Raw genomic sequence first — 16,645 nt, 5'->3', positions numbered from 1 at the left:
TGGAATCAACCCTCTGTCTATCTGGAGTTGGCGTGATCTGGTGGTAGAGCAGATCTACTCATCCAGCACAGTTTGGGAATTTTTTTTATATTCAAAACCAGCATATTATTCTGCATTCAGTTATTAACCATATTAACACATGCCACCAATGTGTTCCTAGAGATTGCAGATAGATATTAAATTGCATTGTTGAAAGTGCAGAGCCCTAGGAAACTCTTGCTCTTATGGACTTCCCAATTGAGATCTGCCCCCACTGACTTGACCTGTAAGAACTTGCTTGTTAAAAAAAAAAAAAGTGTTTTGAGCCATTTTAGGACCTTATCTCTTAACCCCATATTATGTAGTCTATCAGGCAGATTTTCATGATTGAGCGTATGAAATGCTGTGGTGATATCTAATAATACTAGGATGATGGCATTACCCTTAACCACATAGGATAATATGGCATCCATTAGTGAGACCATCAGTGTTTCAGTACTATGCCCACGCCAAAATCTACACTGGAAGATGTCCAGCATATTACTCTCTCTTTAAAAGTCCTACAGCTGTATAAATGCATATTTTTCCAAATATATATATATATATATATCAAATGGACATGAAGTAGTTTTTAACTGAGATAGCAAATGAGGTACATCATCAAGAGAGATTTAGTGAAATTTGCACCATTTCTCAGTGGGTGAGGCATGTCTAAGGATAAAGGTTTATTCCAAGTTGGCTTAATTTTTGCACATAGGCTTGCAGTCTTGTCAATGAAATTATTGTATCCCATTTCTCTCCTCTTATCCAGGGTATACATATTTAAAGCTATAAATCTTACTTTAGAACTTACGATTCAGATCCTGTACCATTTGGTAGCCCCTTTCGGCTCATGAAGGTTGAAATAATATGTAAATATAGGGGCAACAAATGCCTTTAGGATTTTTACTTTAACTTTTTTTCTCACTTCTACTCGGTAATACTGATCCCTTTACAGCTGCTGTTCTGCTGCTTGTTTCATTTATTTAAATTTTTATTTACCACCTTCTAATAGGAAAAAATTCTTTTTCACTCAACGCACAATAAAGCTCTGGAATTTGTTGCCAGAGGATGTGGTTAGTGCAGTTAGTGTAGCTGGGTTCAAAAAAGGTTTGGATAAGTTCTTGGAGGAGAAGTCCATTAACGGCTATTAATCAAGTTTACTTAAGGAATAGCCACTGCTATTAATTGCATCAGTAGCTTGGGATCTTCTTAGTGTTTGGGTAATTACAGGTTCTTGTGGCCTGGTTTGGCCTCTGTTGGAAACCGGTTGCTGGGCTTGATGGACCCTTGGCCTGACCCAGCATGGCAATTTCTTATGTTCGTGTCCCAGGACTTCACCTCCATGATCTACCTGTAGCCCACCATGACCCCAAATTTGTATTTCTGCACTATTGTTCACAGCCAGTGAACCAGCCTGCAGATGCCTTTCTCACTAGCACTGCTGTGCAAATATGGTAGTACCGTATATCATAAAACCAGACTTGGGAGTAACATAAGGAAAAGGTGATGACTATATGGAACAGTTTCCCAGTAGAGGCAAAGGAGGCCAAACAATAATGACATTGAAGAAAGCATGGGAAAAATTCCGAGGATCCGTAGACCAAAATTACTAGGCGTATACATAAATATGACTCCATGGGAAAGAGTGATTAGACTATGGTACCTTACTCACTGATAAATTAGCCTTAGGAAGAGAAAAATAGTATTCAAGAATATGAGATTTAAAGTTTGTCCAGCTTTATAAGTAGGACCAATTAAAACTTGATCCTGGTCAAAAGTGGTCATTGAGTCTAAAAATAATCCTCAGGCTGATGTAAGGGGAATCTGGTCAACATGCATAGTCGCCCAGAATAATTCTTTTAGTTAAATCAATGTTGGCACTTGCAGCATCTCAATCAATGGGAAATATTGTATGCGGGAAGACTAAGAGGGCAATATACTAAACACTCCAAATTCTGCTGCTGCTTTTGGTTTTTAAAAAGTTGCTTTTTGCTTTCTGATTCCCCTTTACTATTATAATCTGTGTTTTGGAGTTTATGTTCCATGTAAGATGTTAACTTTGGCCTCCTTGGCCTTGTTGTTTTGTAACTTGCTTTGAGCTCATATGTTGGAAGAGTGTGTAATAAATAAATGATGTTGATGACAGATTAGCAGAGTCAGAAGAAAGATACCTCATTGGCACAGGAACAGAAGCTAATAGCAAAAAAGCAGGAGCGTAGAAACACACACCAACTGGTTAAGTATCAGAAAAATGAGGGAAGGTGAGGAACATGAAATATCCACAAAACAATATATTAGAACTGGAATAAAGCAGCTTGCTTCTAAGATATTGTTTTGTGGATATTTCAGGTTCCTCCACACCTTTCCTCATTTTTCTGATGCAGGAACAGAAACTGACATTTTGGTTAACCCTAAACTTTTTTTTTTTTAAAGGTGACTAAAAGGCCACCGCTTCTGCGCAGACTCCTGGGTTGAGAGATATAGCAATAACTAGGTGGACAACATTGATTAATACAGTATCGCTGTCAGACATCCACGAGTCAGTAAAACAAAAACAGTTTGATTTGGTATTCGAAATATCATATATCATGGCAGCCTTTTGCTTACTGACTGAACATTAATTAATAAGTTGGTCAAAGCAGATGAGAGAGTTAATAGTGTAGGTTGCAGTGGAATGGAAAACAGGGCTTGACCTAGTAGTATTAGAAGTCCTTTGCAGCAGCTTTTCTGGACTATATCTTCCAAGTCTGGTGATGGTAGAAATAGGTTCCCTCAAACATTATGAGCAGGGCAGAGTTGGATAGAACAACCAACAGTAAACAGGAAAAAGGTTTATGCACTGTCGCATGCACAAAGGGGCAAGCTCCTTTTTTGTGTGTGTGTGACAGAGGCCCGTGCCCCTTCAGTGTCCATAGTCTTCCTTTATATATGGCGCCGCCCAATTATGTCACAATGGGGGTGGGGATGAGTTAGTGGGAAAAGATTTTCCTTTTTGCAGATTATACCAAGATCTGCCATAGAGTGGAAAGCCTTGAGATAGTAGTCAGAAATGAAAAGGGATCTGGGAGAGCTTGTGCAGGGTGCTTGACAGATGAGATTCAGTGCAAAAAAAAGTGCTGAATCATTTGTGATGCAAAAAAACAAGTTATCTGTACATGATAGGGAGTGAGCTACTGATGTGCACTAACCAGGAGAGAGGCCTCAGGGTGAGCATGTCTGATCAGGATAGTGAAACAGAGCTAGAGGGATGCTAAGATACTTAGGGAGAAAAAAGGTGGTGATGTCTCTCTACAGCTCAATGGTGAGACCTTACCTAGAATAATGTGTCTAGTTCTGGAAGCCAATTCTCAAAAAGGTGTTCCGGAGAGAGGCTTCCAAAATAATGCAAGTTATACAGCAGAAGCCATATGAGAGAAGACTCCAGGACTTAGAGAAGAGATTGGAGGGGTGGGTAGGAATGTGCTGAAGACATTTAAATACCTTCAAGATATAAATGCACAAGAAGCAAACTTTTTTCCCAGAGGAAAGAATCCTGTAGGACAAGAAGACACAATATGACATGAGAAAATATTTCTGCACACAAATGGTGGTGGAATCATGGAAGAGCTTGCCTGTAAGATGGTGAAGACAAAAACAGTAATAGAATTCAAGAAAGCATGGTAGAGGCACAAAAGAATCCTAGTTGCTTAGAAATGAGGGAAAAGCCAGAGCCCTACTGTGGTCTGTGGTACTCAACTACAGTAGGAATTAAAATTAGGAAGAGTAGAAGAGCCTTGCAGCCTTTATCTGTTGTCATAATCTCTTTCTGTGCATGACAAATTTCAGTCTTTTGTTGTGTATCTGGTTAAATTGTTTTATAGCGAATAACTGAATGTGAGAGATACTGATGTGATACTGGGATCTTTTTGCAGTGAACTGGTTAGATCATAGCCGAACATTCAGAGAACAAGGTGTAGATGAAAACGAAACTTTGCTTCTCAGACGCAAATTCTTCTATTCAGACCAGAATGTAGATTCAAGAGATCCTGTTCAACTGAACCTACTGTATGTTCAGGTATGTGAGCAACAGTAACATCTGTTCTTGTTGTTGCTTTCTTTTTATTCTTTTTCAGTGCTAGCTGTTGCACTTACTAGTTTTCAAATACAATGTAGGATACAGGTAATTATGCCAATTACAAAACAAAGAAGAGATGGATCACTATGTTGTGCTGTGCTGTCAGTTTTCCAGCATTGTGGAATGTTGTGTAGCATGATTATATCTCACTCCTAACACCATTTTTTTCCAGTTTTTGGAGAGAGGCTGGTGGGAAGAAGGATTTATATAATATCTGGAGGTTTAGAAAAGAGTGTAGTTCAGGATGCAAATTAAATGCATGCAGACTTTCAACCCAGAGGGTTGTGGGCTGAAAGAAATGCTTAATACTGACAAACTAAAAAGAGAAAGAAATCATTTTATTATAAAATATCTTATAAGGAGCAGTGCCTACTAAGAAATGTAGAGTAAAAGCCAGCTCAGTTTTTCTGAACTGTTACTCAGGTAAACACATCACTGCACCCAAACAAGCCAATGGGTTAGTTTGCATAACATTTTCCAACTGGTTGTCATTAGAATTTTATCTCATATATAGTGTGCCAATAAGACTGGATTCTTATAAGTCAAAGTCATATGCGTTCTTGTAAATTGAGCCCAGAAGGCAGAAATGAAACTTAATATGGACCTTTAACATACTGGTTAAACTTTTAGCTTAATTTTTAGCATTTCAGCAGCTTTGGCTGTTTCTACAGATCTGATCAGTGCAATCTTATTGTGCCGAAATTATCCTTGTTTTATCACCACCACCAGTCAATCTCCACAGAAAACCCCTTCAAAGCAACCCTATGAGAGTTTTTCTGGTTACTCACTGTCATATATGTTATTCTGGTCAGTCTCTTAGTGAAATAGTCAAGATTGTGTGAAAGTAAGGCATGAACTGCATTGATAAAGAAAAAGTATAAGAAAAATCTCAGGCACAATTCTTAGTCTCCCACTGGACTTAGTTGATAGCAGTGGAACTCTATTAGAAATATTAATTGTGGCTTGTGTAATGCTTATACAGTCTACTGATCCGCACTATATAATAACCCCTCCCAGAAAAACTTTATAACACTGAAACATATAAGACAGCTTATTGTGGCAAGATTCACAGCTACTTTTGTACCTGCATAACTTGTAGTGAATTTTCCCTTTTTTTTTTTTTTTTTTTTTTTAAATATGCTACAAGCTGCACGGCTACAAAAAGGACCAGAGTATTTTACCTCTGCTTTATCTGCAAGCGGGGTTACATGGATAAAGCTGCACATGAATATTTGGAAACAGAATATACATGCCTGAGTTTACTCCTGTGATAGAAGCCCCTCTTCCAAAATGCCTTTTTTTTTTTTTTTTTTTTTTGAGCAATTAAATATAGCCTTCTTGTGAATCTAACAGTTATATGTTGGGGAAGTTTCACAACCTCTGATCTATTGGGTTAACACCTTCATTATCTGGCTAGATCATTCTGAAAATTGACCTACATGGTATTTATGTTACAACTTAAAAAAACAACACATATGTTATTTATTTTTCTATTTCCTTTTATATAGAATGGAGCATTCTGACTAAGATTACTTCCTGACTTGCATATAAACCTTTGTATGTGCATGGTTTGGACTTGGCTTTACCTCAGCATTCTACCTCATAGTCATGTATCTAGAAGTGGAGAAATATTGGATAAAACAGCTGTCAGCCAGAAAATGAGCACTTTTTCATTCATAAAGCTTTCAGTAGCCATCTTGGAAATCCAGCTTCCCAAGAGAAAAAAAAATACTGGTTGCTTCTGAATCTGTTCTGATTTAAAAAATCTAATTTGGGGCATTTTGTATTGCACCAAGCCATTTTTAATCTAAAATATCTTGGGACCCATTGGCCACTCAGATAAATAATTTCAGGGAAACTGAGATTTGTGGCTTTCAAATGCTACAAAGATTTATAATAGCATGGCAAATAAACTTCATGAAATCATTACATAGACTGAGAATGTCAGAAATCATAGGTTCCGAAACAGCATAGGCTTCTGGGGGACTTTTCTGCGACATTTCTGCTGTCAGAGATGTAGCAGCTGCCTTGTGAAGTTTTATTGATGTTAATGTATGTATTAGATTTATTTTTGAATCATCATTGGTAGGATAGTTCCTAAACTCTAGGGAATATTTCTCTGTTTAGTGTTAATCCTTAATATAAGCTCACAAATTAATGGATTACATTTACCAAAAGAAAGTGTTTAACAACGCTTTCAAAAGCAATATTAATTGGGTTTTATGTAATCCTGGTTAAGATTGTGAATTTGGTTTTTTAAATTTGTGCATATACCAGCCAGTCTTTCTATCAGTTCAGATTTGTAAACTTTTTAGTTATAACTAGACTAACTGTTGAAAATCTGTGAGTAACTGAGAGACGTCAAAAGAATTACTATGAGATGTTAATTCTTGTATAGTTTGAGAGTTTGGGGTATATAAGAAGTTTTGTTACTGCGAATTGTGAAGTCTAAAAGAGTTTATTAGAAAAACAAAATGCTATCCTGTAAAAAAAAAAAAAAATCTTCCAAAGGCTTTCTGTGAAACATAATGGAAATGCAGAGAATGCATCATAATAATTTAGATCTATATGGAAATCTTGCAGATGTGTGCCTGTACATCCTTTAATTTAAAGATGAGCCAGTGAGTTTTGCCAACAATCTGTGGCTTTAATAGAAAATATGGAGATGAAGATATGGGAATGCATAAAATAACGGGGATCATCTAGGGGAGTATATTTTTTGTTAGAAGGGCTGTGAATGTGTGAACTGACTTGACTGGCCAGCTTAATGGCACTCAGCCATTGTGGAGGCTCAGAGTTTATATGCATAGGAAAGAGAGGCAATCAGAGAAATCCTGGGAGATGCAATGAGTCATGTGATGTGGGAGTAGTTGGGAAAAACTGCAGATCTCATGTGCACTTCTTGTTTCACATAACTGTGTTTTATTGTAAGTCGCCTAGAACATTGGATTGTGCGACATGTAAATATTTTAATAAATGAAAAATGTGATTTGTGTATTTATCTCAGTTGATGAGCCTGTGTTGGGAACTGAGAAAAATTACTGTCTTTTTGAATTTAACAGTAAAAAGGAAAAGGCCGGTCTGGTTTAATTGTAAACTCTTCAAGGGAATTGCTATAGAATTCAGCAAATACGTGAAGTAATGTTGTGTTTGACTATTAGTGCATCTCATTATTTTAACTATGATGCATTGACTTTTTATTAATGTCTTTCATTTTTGAGAAATTTTAGTTGAAGGCTTAAAAATGCATAATGTAGTAGAGGTTGGATACAGGAATATGTTAAGCATGATAGGGGTAATAGAAATGCATTCACATATCTCAAAAGAAAACATAATGGAAGCAGACCTGGGGAATCAGCAAGTTGATTCTTGGAAGTATATAAGAAAAGATCTACGGGGCTAATAGGGAAAAGTTGTATGTAGTAAGTTTATTAATGAGATAGGCTGAAACGCTAGGATCTGAACAGTTTTGCAGTTTTAATAATTTTTTCAGTAATTGTTCTGGAAAATGGTTCAGAATTTATTCAGGAATGTGGCTATGAGAAATGGTTCATGTACTGTATATAGAATGCTAGTTTAATTTAATTTCATTCACTTATTTTAAGGATAAATGTTTACAGGGAAGAGAAGAAAAAGTGTAAAAATGTATCAGGAATGAGTTTGTGCGTCTGGAAAGTGAGAAAGAGAGAGAAATAAGAAATTAGTTTTCTTGATGTCTGCTTTCAATATATGGTGTTAGATCTCTGTTTTAGACCTGTTTGAGAAGAAGTAAGTTATTTTATGGAAAATGCAGCACGAGGAAGAAAAGGTTGAATAGCAGATTCCCCCTACAGGTCTCTGCAACTTGTGGGACCAAATATTTGTTTTACAGTCATTTTACTGTTCATAGTCTGGGCTGGGAAAATTTAACTGCAGAAACAGTGCAAAGTTTGGTATATGTTGGTTGCTGATGCTAAAATGGCATATAGATAAATTGTATTATATAATATGGTGGACTATCCTAGTTAATGTTATGTTTAAATTATATATAAAAAAACAATTCTTGTGAATTCAGATTGAGAAGTTGGTCTTGTGTCTAACAAGTCATGTATCTATATCTCTTCATTGCACTCAATCGTGAGTTTATTCCCTATAAAGATATAGACACTTCTATGCACATACATACACACTAATAGCAAAATAAGAATGTTTTGGATTTATCCAGCTCCCTCTCTGTATAGTGCCTTGTAAACGTCTTCATCCCCTTGTACATTTTTTCACATGTATCTGTGGTATGAATAATACAAATCAAAATGCATTAAAGTTGGCACGTCTAACTAATCTGCACAATATACTCTACACTTTTCACTGTGAAAGAACAATTATAGAAACATTCCAAAAGTGAATCAAAAAGTCTTGTTTGTATAAATCTTCACACCCTTTGACTCATTACTGTAAAAGGGACTTCCACCAAGTTTTAGCAGCCATGTATTGTTTAGGATAAGTGTCTACCAACTTTGCACAGTGGGATGACACAGAAGAGATATCAAATACCTTCAGGTTAAATGGAGATCACATGATCATCTGTGGGGGGGCAATACTGCTGGGGAGGGGCATGCAAAGGAGTGGCTGTCCTGGGTGTCTCATTGCAAGGGGCTGTCATCAAGGCACTGCCCCCCCCCCCAACTGTGATACGCCCTAGGATCAAAAAAAAAATAGCTGCCTCCCCATCTCCCATTTCTACTTCGGGGCCCAAGGAGGAAGCAAGAAAGTGTGTGTGTGGGGGGGGGGGGAGGGCAGTGAGAATATTTTTTTTTTTTGGATGGGGCAGTAAGAGAAAAGAGTAAGAGTGTGGAGGTGACTGAGAGGTGAGAGAATGTAGGGGGCAGTGTGAAGAAAGTGTGCATATGGATGGAGGAGAGAGCAAGAGACTGTGGGGATGGCAATGAGCAGAGAGTCAAGTGTGGAAGGTTAGCAAGGGGAAGTGGGCAGTGAGGGCAAGAGAGTGTATTGGAGCAGGGAGAAGAATACAAAAAAGTATAGAAGAGAATATGGGGGAGGTAGCAGTGAGAGTAGAAGAGCGTATGGTGGGGGCAGTGAGACGAGAGCAAGTTGTAGGGGGAGGAAGTGGTCAGAGTGAGTGGGTGTGAGAATGAGAAGGGAGATCAAGAATAGGAGGGAGTTAGTGGGGCTAGCAAGGAAGGAAAGAGGGGCAAACAAGACTGGGGAACAGCAGGAGGAGAAAGCAAGAGTTTGGAAAGTGAAGGGGCAAAAAAAAGAACAAGAATGTGCGTGGAATGGTTGAAAGTGGGGAAGTGATCAATAAGGAAGAACAGGGAATAGGAAGAGTGGGAAAAGAGAGAGAGGAGAGAATGAGAGGATAGGGAGGGAGGGGGAGGGAGTAGGGAATAGCAGGGGGGAGAAAGCGATGAATAAGGGTGAGATAGAGCAACCAAAGGTGTGGGGTGGGGCCAGAGGAAAAAGGGATGAAAGGGGAGAGAGGATCATAAATGGTGGGAGATGGAGAATGTGAGGGCCATGGATTGGGAGGGAGGGAAAGGAAGGAATCCAGGGAGATAATATAGGATTGAAGAGATGAGGAATGGAAGAATGAGTGCAGGAGAAAGTGGAGGAGGAAGAAGGGTGAAATCGGAGATACTCCATTGTTGCTTTCGCTTTGTGCTTAAGATCATTGTTCCGCTGAAAGGTGAATTTTCTCTCCAGTTCCATGTTATACTCCAGGTTCTGCCTGCATTTTGAATTATCCTTCCTTCCCTCAATCTTCAAAAGTCTCTCATCCCTGCTGTTGCTGCTGCCGCAAAACATCTGCATAACATAATGCCACTATTATGCTTTACTTTAGGGATGGTCTTAGCAGGGTGATGTGCTGTGTTTGTTTTACACCACAGATCGCTTAGCACCAAGACCAGAAAATTCCACTTTGGTCTCATCAGACCACAGAATCTCCCCCATGTCTGTAGTTTCCCTTAACGCTTTCTTTGCAAACACTATGTAGCACATCACTTGACTTTTCATCAGCAGTGCCTTCCTTCTTGCCGCTGTCCCATATAGGCCATGTTGTGGATTAATTTTGAAGTCGTTGAACAGTTAACATTTTTCGCAGTCTCAGCCAGAAACCTATTTAGTTTTAAAGTAATCTTAGGTCTCTCGGCGACCTTCAGCGGCAGTCTCCTTAACCCACAACCACTGACTTTGGAAGGATTGCCTGATCATAGCAGTATTTTGGTACTGCCAAACTGTTTGCACTCTATAGTGATGAACCTAACAGTGCCCCAAGGAATGTTCAAACTCATTGACGTTTTCTTATAGTCTTTCCCCAGTTCATACCTATGAATATCCTGGAGTACTAGCGGCCACTCCTTTTTTTTGGCATGTTTTGATCTTTGATTCAGATTCACGTCATACAACACAAACAGCTTGATTCTTCATCCAGAAGTATTCGAATTAGCTCATCTACTGTGATTGTGCACAGATGGGTTCTGTTTAACTTACTATGGACTTCAAGTCATTTTTCTTTAACTGGAGCTTATTTGGGTTTGCCGTGATAAAGGATGTAAAGAATTATGCAATCAAGACGTTCTTGTTTTTTATTCTTAATTACTTTTGGAATATTTTTGGTATTGTCCCTTTACAATGAAAATGTATTCTGTATCTATGGGAAAAGACCTTGATAAATCAGGCCCTTAACCGGATAAACTTAACTGGCTAGCTATAGAGGCAACACTATTGAATATATAGCTGGCTATCTTAATTAGTTAGCTGGCTAACTTTAGGGCAGCTGTTTGATCAAACCAGAGTTAGTTGGCTAAGTCATCCGGCTAACTCTGAATATCAGAGTTAGCTGGTTAACTTAGCTGGCTAATTCAACGCCTCCCAGTTATGCCCCCAGAATGCCCCTAACTTATCTGGCTAAATTCTAGTGGGCTAACTCATTAGCCCACTAGAATTTAGCCAGATATGTGCCCAAATATTCATTTAGCTGGCTGACTTTTGAATATGGACCTCACCATGTATGTTTGTTTATTTATTTATTTATTTAACATTTTTATATACCGAGATTCATGCAAGATATTGCATATCGTCTCGGTTTACATTGAAACTAAAACACAAGCATGAGAGCATGCTAATTTCATAGAACATAAAATGTTAATGCTAATAACATAGAATGCTAAAGTTGCATGAAACTGTAATAAACAAGCATGATAGAATATTAAACCTAATACTAAATATATAATACAGGGTATGAATTTTGGGTTAGGGTAAGATTGGGTCAGAGTGGGGGGAGCAATAACTTGGAACAAACTGGAGAGGGAAGAAGCAGATTTGTCTTAATAGGCGTCTGTGTTCTAATATAAGAATGGTATGAGAGTTTTATTTAGGTTTTTGGGACGGGAGGTGGTGTAGAGGTATATAATTATCATGACTGGAATCCTTGTTCGAATAGTAAGGTTTTTAGTCTTTTTGAAGTTGGTTGGGCATGGTTCTGCCCGAAGTGCTGGTGGTAGTGAGTTCCAATGTGATGGACCTGCTGCGGACATGGCACGTTTGCTTAGAGCGGTTTTGATGTGTGTTGTTAAAAGAGTATTTTTGTATGCTGTTCTCATTGGTCTGGTTGGAAGATGAGGTTGAAGTGGTATGTTGAGTTCCAGCGGGATGTGTTTGTGGATGGTTTTGTGGACGATATATATGTATATATGTATTGGAGTAGCAGTAAGGTGTATCCTATGGGATTGCATATATGTATAGACAATAATAAAAAAGTTACATTCTTTGCATTACTGGCACTGTGGACATGAGATACTTCTTGTGTGAGTTTATCTACTCTTATTTTACAGGCTCGAGATGATATTCTAAATGGTTCACATCCAGTCTCCTTCGAGAAGGCTTGCGAGTTTGGTGGAATTCAGGCACAGATCCAGTTTGGACCTCATGTAGAAAATAAACATAAACCTGGATTTTTAGAGTAAGTGCCAAGTTCTCTTCTTTTAAGTCTAGGTGGCAAATGATAAATACCAAAGAGATACAATATTTTGAAAATATTGAGTGTTATAGAGGCAGCGGTGGATTCCTGATGAAGACCGGCCTGGGGATTCGCCGCCCAGGCCAGCCCAGGGATACCACATGGTCTGCCGAGCGCGGCTCTGTCACGGCCGCGCTCGGCAGACCACGTGACTAGTGCGACCGGCCCACCGGGGGATGGCCCGATCCCCCGATATTTACCTCTATACAGGGGCGGATTGGCCTAAGTTTGAATCCATGACATTTCTTACCAACAATCCATGTAAAGATTATGGTAAAATCACTCTGGATTAAATGCCTAATAACTGTCCTCTTAGGAACAATTATTTGCATTAATGTGTTCTGCAGCTCCCATGTTGTCTTTTCAAGTTCTCCTAGATATTCTCAAGACTGCTGTCATGTGTAACTTGATCATTTGAATTGACATAGAAAGTAAATCTCTTTTTTTTTTTTTGGACTGCATGTAGACAGCTAGTGTAAAAGCAAATCGTTGCATTTAAGGGAACACTCACTTGACACTGACTTGTTTTCCCTAATTGCAAAAGGTAAGTATTATAAAAGTGGCATTCTCTTGCGTTTCGAATTGCATGTGCTGATAGCCTTTCCATTTTTTTTTTTTTTAATAAATTATCCTTATTTTCCAAGCTGGACTACCATATGTGTAGCTTACAAAAGAGATCTTTTTTTTCAAAAGTGATAATCTAAGGAATTTTGTGCATTCTTTACAATAATTCAGGTGTTTCACATAGAAGAAACAAGACTTGGCCCAATGTTAATTATTCTGGAGGCTTCGAGCTTGCGCCATCTGTCCGCAGACTGTCTCTACAATGCAGATAGGGTTGTAAGCAGATTGTCTCTACAATATAGACAAGAGTTGACCCAGCTGAAGGAGTAATTGGCTATAATTAGAGTTGCCTTCCCCTATATGCAGTATCTAGAAAATCTGCCTCCAATCCATCAAATGATCTGAAGAGCCAGGAGTAGATGGGCTACAGTGAGTTCTGGACCTGTGACAGACTCCTTACAAATGATACCAGAACAAAATGCCTACATGGCACTGGAAATCTGAAGTGGTGATTTCAACACCAATGGAAGAGATGGACGTGGAATTCTAATAATAAAAGAAGATGAGGAGAATTATGTAGAGAGGGATAAGGGAAATGCAGAAATATTAACTTTGGTGTTTACTGAAGAAGGGATTAGATAAAAACTGTTGATGGAAAAGATATGCATGGTAGTGGTATAGAGGCCATACCATTTATAGAGGAGAGATTGTGTGGAACTAGAGGAACTGAAAGTGGATAAAGCACTTGGGCTGGACAGGATATATCCTAGGACAGGGGTGGGCAAACAATTTTGTGCTGGGGCCACTTTATCAGTTCTCATCTGTAACAGGGGCTGGGGGAGAGGGGTATCAAGCTTGGAGCTCCTCAGTAAAATACACAGTTGCTAAGGTTTATTTACGTTTCTTTATTTTAGCTCCAAAATACAGATGCACAAACATATAATAGTTTACAAATAAATTGTGAACTTGGATTCTTAAAAAAAAAGGCAGTGCAAGGAGCCAAACCTATGTGAACTTAAAAATTTCATGAATTATCAAGAGGCCCAAAGCAGCAGCTGCAGAGATGTTAATAAATCCAGCAATATTTTAAGAAACCATCAAAAGTGACATGAATGTCCCGAAGCTCTGAGATCTGGCTAAGAACATAAAAGGTCCATTGAGCCCAGCATCCTGTTTCCAACAGTGGCCAGTCCAGGTTTCAAGAACCTGGAAGGTCTCATAAAGTAGATCTAATTCCTATTATTCCCGAAGATAACTACTGCTATCTGTCTACCTGGCTAATAATGTGCTGTGGACTTTTCCTCCAGGAACTTGTTCAAACCCTTTGTTTGAGTATTATTTAAAAGGATAACTAACTGTCCTTTTATTTACCCGTTCCACCCCTCTCATGATTTTATGAACTTCTGTGTCTCAGCTGTCTTTTTTACAAGCTGAAAAGCCCTGGCTTGCGTAGCCTGTCCTCATAGCAGAGATGTCCCTTTCTCTTCATCATTTGTATTGCTCTCCTCTGCACCGTTTCTAGCTATGTTACTTCTTTCTTATTTATTTAAGAACTTTTACTATACCGACGTTCGTAGGGCACATCACGCCGGTTTACAAATAACTGAAGCAGGTAGAAAATACATTGAACAAGGGGGGCGGGTAAGGGGAGCAGGCGAGAAAAGGGAAGAGGGGGTAAGGGATAAAGACAGCTGGAAATATAGAGGCAGCCGAGCGAAAAATGACAGGAATTAACAATGATGAACAGTAACAAACAGAACTGCACACAGTCCTCGAACTGTGGACACAAAATGGGTCAATACAGAGCCATTATACTTTCTGTTTTATTTTCCATTCCTTTTCAGATCATTCCTAACATTCTATTTGCTTTTTTGACCGCTGCTGCATACTGAGCTGAGGATTTGAGTATTCTCCACAAGGACTCCACAGTCCTTTTCCTGGACTCCTAATACAGAACTGAGCATTGTATATCTGTAGTTGGAATTATTTTTCCCTGACATGTCTATTCTCTCACCCTACATTGATGGACTCTATAACAGGGTATCATCAAGCTAGGGCGAGAGAGCATAGTATCAATCTCATGTTTGTGAGACTTTCCTCACTCCAAATGATGTCAAATCTTCACCAAGGTATACTGAGGTATACATATGTCTTAGTCTGCATGTGAAACTGACCCCTAAAACACCACCAACACCTCACCTCGAGCTATTAGCTGGCCCTCCTATAGGCATATAAATAGTTGAATACAGTGAAGACCTCCCCAGCAGAAGTGGCTGAAATGCAATTTTTAACGCAAATTGCATTATGACCGTTTTGGGCATATCGCACAGCTTAACGCCAGGAAAAAAGGTGTAGTTATTTCCAGCATTAAAATTGTATGATAGCATGCATTATGCTGTCGCATGGTGCGGTATTACCCCTCATTTTCATAAATCCCACCCAAATTCCTCCGTAATTCCGTCCCTTCCCAAAATTTGCATTTGCACCATGTGATAGTGCTATTATTGCCTGTGTTATGGCCTGTCTGAGGCCATATGAGAGAAAAAAAATGATGTTGGTCTGTTTCTGGCCCATAGGCTTTAGTTTGTTCACCCCCGTTAAACAATATTAAGGGAGCTCAGAGTTCTGGTAGGTCTACTGAAGGGGTGGAGAAGGGCTGATGTCCTCCTGTTACAGAACTGGTAAAAGGAAGGAGGTTGAAAATTACAGGCCAGTGGGTGGGGAAAAGAAGGAAAGGACAGTGAAGTATCTTGATTCCAACAGGTTGCAGGATTAGAGGGAGCCTGGGAAATTATAAGACAAATCTAATTTCTTTGAATGGACAACCAAACAATTACATTGGCAGTGGGCACTGAATGTGGTGTAGTTAGATTTCAACAAGCTTTTGAAACTTTCCTACATATGAGGCTAATAAATAAAATGAACAGCTTGAGGTGGTAGACTGGCATAGAAATTGGGTAAGGAATAGTTAAGAGCATGGTGGTAAAGGGACTGCAGGCTGAAGAAAGAAAAGTGAAGAGTGGAGTGCCTCAAGGATTGGTGCATGTTTAGTTTGATATCTTTGTGAGTGATGATGCAGAGACGCTAGTAGAAAAAGTTTGTCTTTCTGAATTTGGATTTAGGTTTTAGATTTAATTTCTTGCCTTTTCCAAATCCGAGCTCAAGGTGAGTTACAATCCAGGTACTGTAGTGATTTCCCTGCCCAACAGGACTTAGGCTACCTGAGGTAGTGGAAGGTGTGCCAAGATCACAAGAAGCATCTGAGGGAGAAGCAGGATTTGAATCTTGGCTTCCCTGGTTCTCAGCCTCCTACTCTAACCAATAGGTGGGAACACTCTACTTTTGCAGATAATGCAGAGATCTGCACCAGAATGAAAATACATGAGAGCTGACAGCATGAGAAGTGACAGAGAAAGCATGAGGAGTGTGGGCAGCTAAGTTTCAATACTGAAAAAATGCAGATTTATGCATGTATTGGGTACAAAAATCAGAGGAAACAGTATACATTGGAAAGTGAGTTACTGATTCCCACAGAACAGGAGCAAGACTTTGGAGTGATTATATCCAGTGATTTCAAGGTAGCAAAGAGTCCAACATGGTGGAGCTGGAGGGGCTGCTAGAGTGAATAAGGAGAGACATAACTAGTAGACAAAAGGAAGTAATTACAGCATTTACAGGTCATTGTTGGGACCTCGCCTAGAATTAGTATTTCCAGTTCTAGAGGCTCTAATGTTAGAAGAATATTGACAGTGGATATGATTCAGCGAAGGACTACCAAAATGGTATAAGTCCTGAATCTCTGTGAGATGAGACTTAGGATTCTAGAGGAGAGAGGGAATAGAGGTATATGATAGACATTCAGTTATCTGAAAGGAATTAGGTTGCTTCTTGAGCACTATTTTCTCAGTGTAAAGGAGGTTTTAGAA

The 16,645-nt window shown here is 39.0% G+C and overlaps 1 protein-coding gene across 1 annotated transcript in view; it reads left to right on the top strand.

Moving 5' to 3' along the window:
- TLN2 (talin 2) overlaps positions 1-16,645 on the top strand; it is a 352,944-nt gene that overhangs the window by 34,826 nt on the left and 301,473 nt on the right. Inside the window, exons 5-6 of the mRNA XM_029574657.1 lie at positions 3,933-4,075; positions 11,971-12,098. Coding sequence (XP_029430517.1) covers positions 3,933-4,075; positions 11,971-12,098 — 271 coding nt within the window. The remainder of the gene's footprint in view (positions 1-3,932; positions 4,076-11,970; positions 12,099-16,645) is intronic.

This window comes from Rhinatrema bivittatum, chromosome 13, assembly GCF_901001135.1.
Source record: "Rhinatrema bivittatum chromosome 13, aRhiBiv1.1, whole genome shotgun sequence".
Taxonomy (NCBI): domain Eukaryota; kingdom Metazoa; phylum Chordata; class Amphibia; order Gymnophiona; family Rhinatrematidae; genus Rhinatrema; species Rhinatrema bivittatum.
This window is presented reverse-complemented; position numbering and strand designations above follow the sequence as displayed.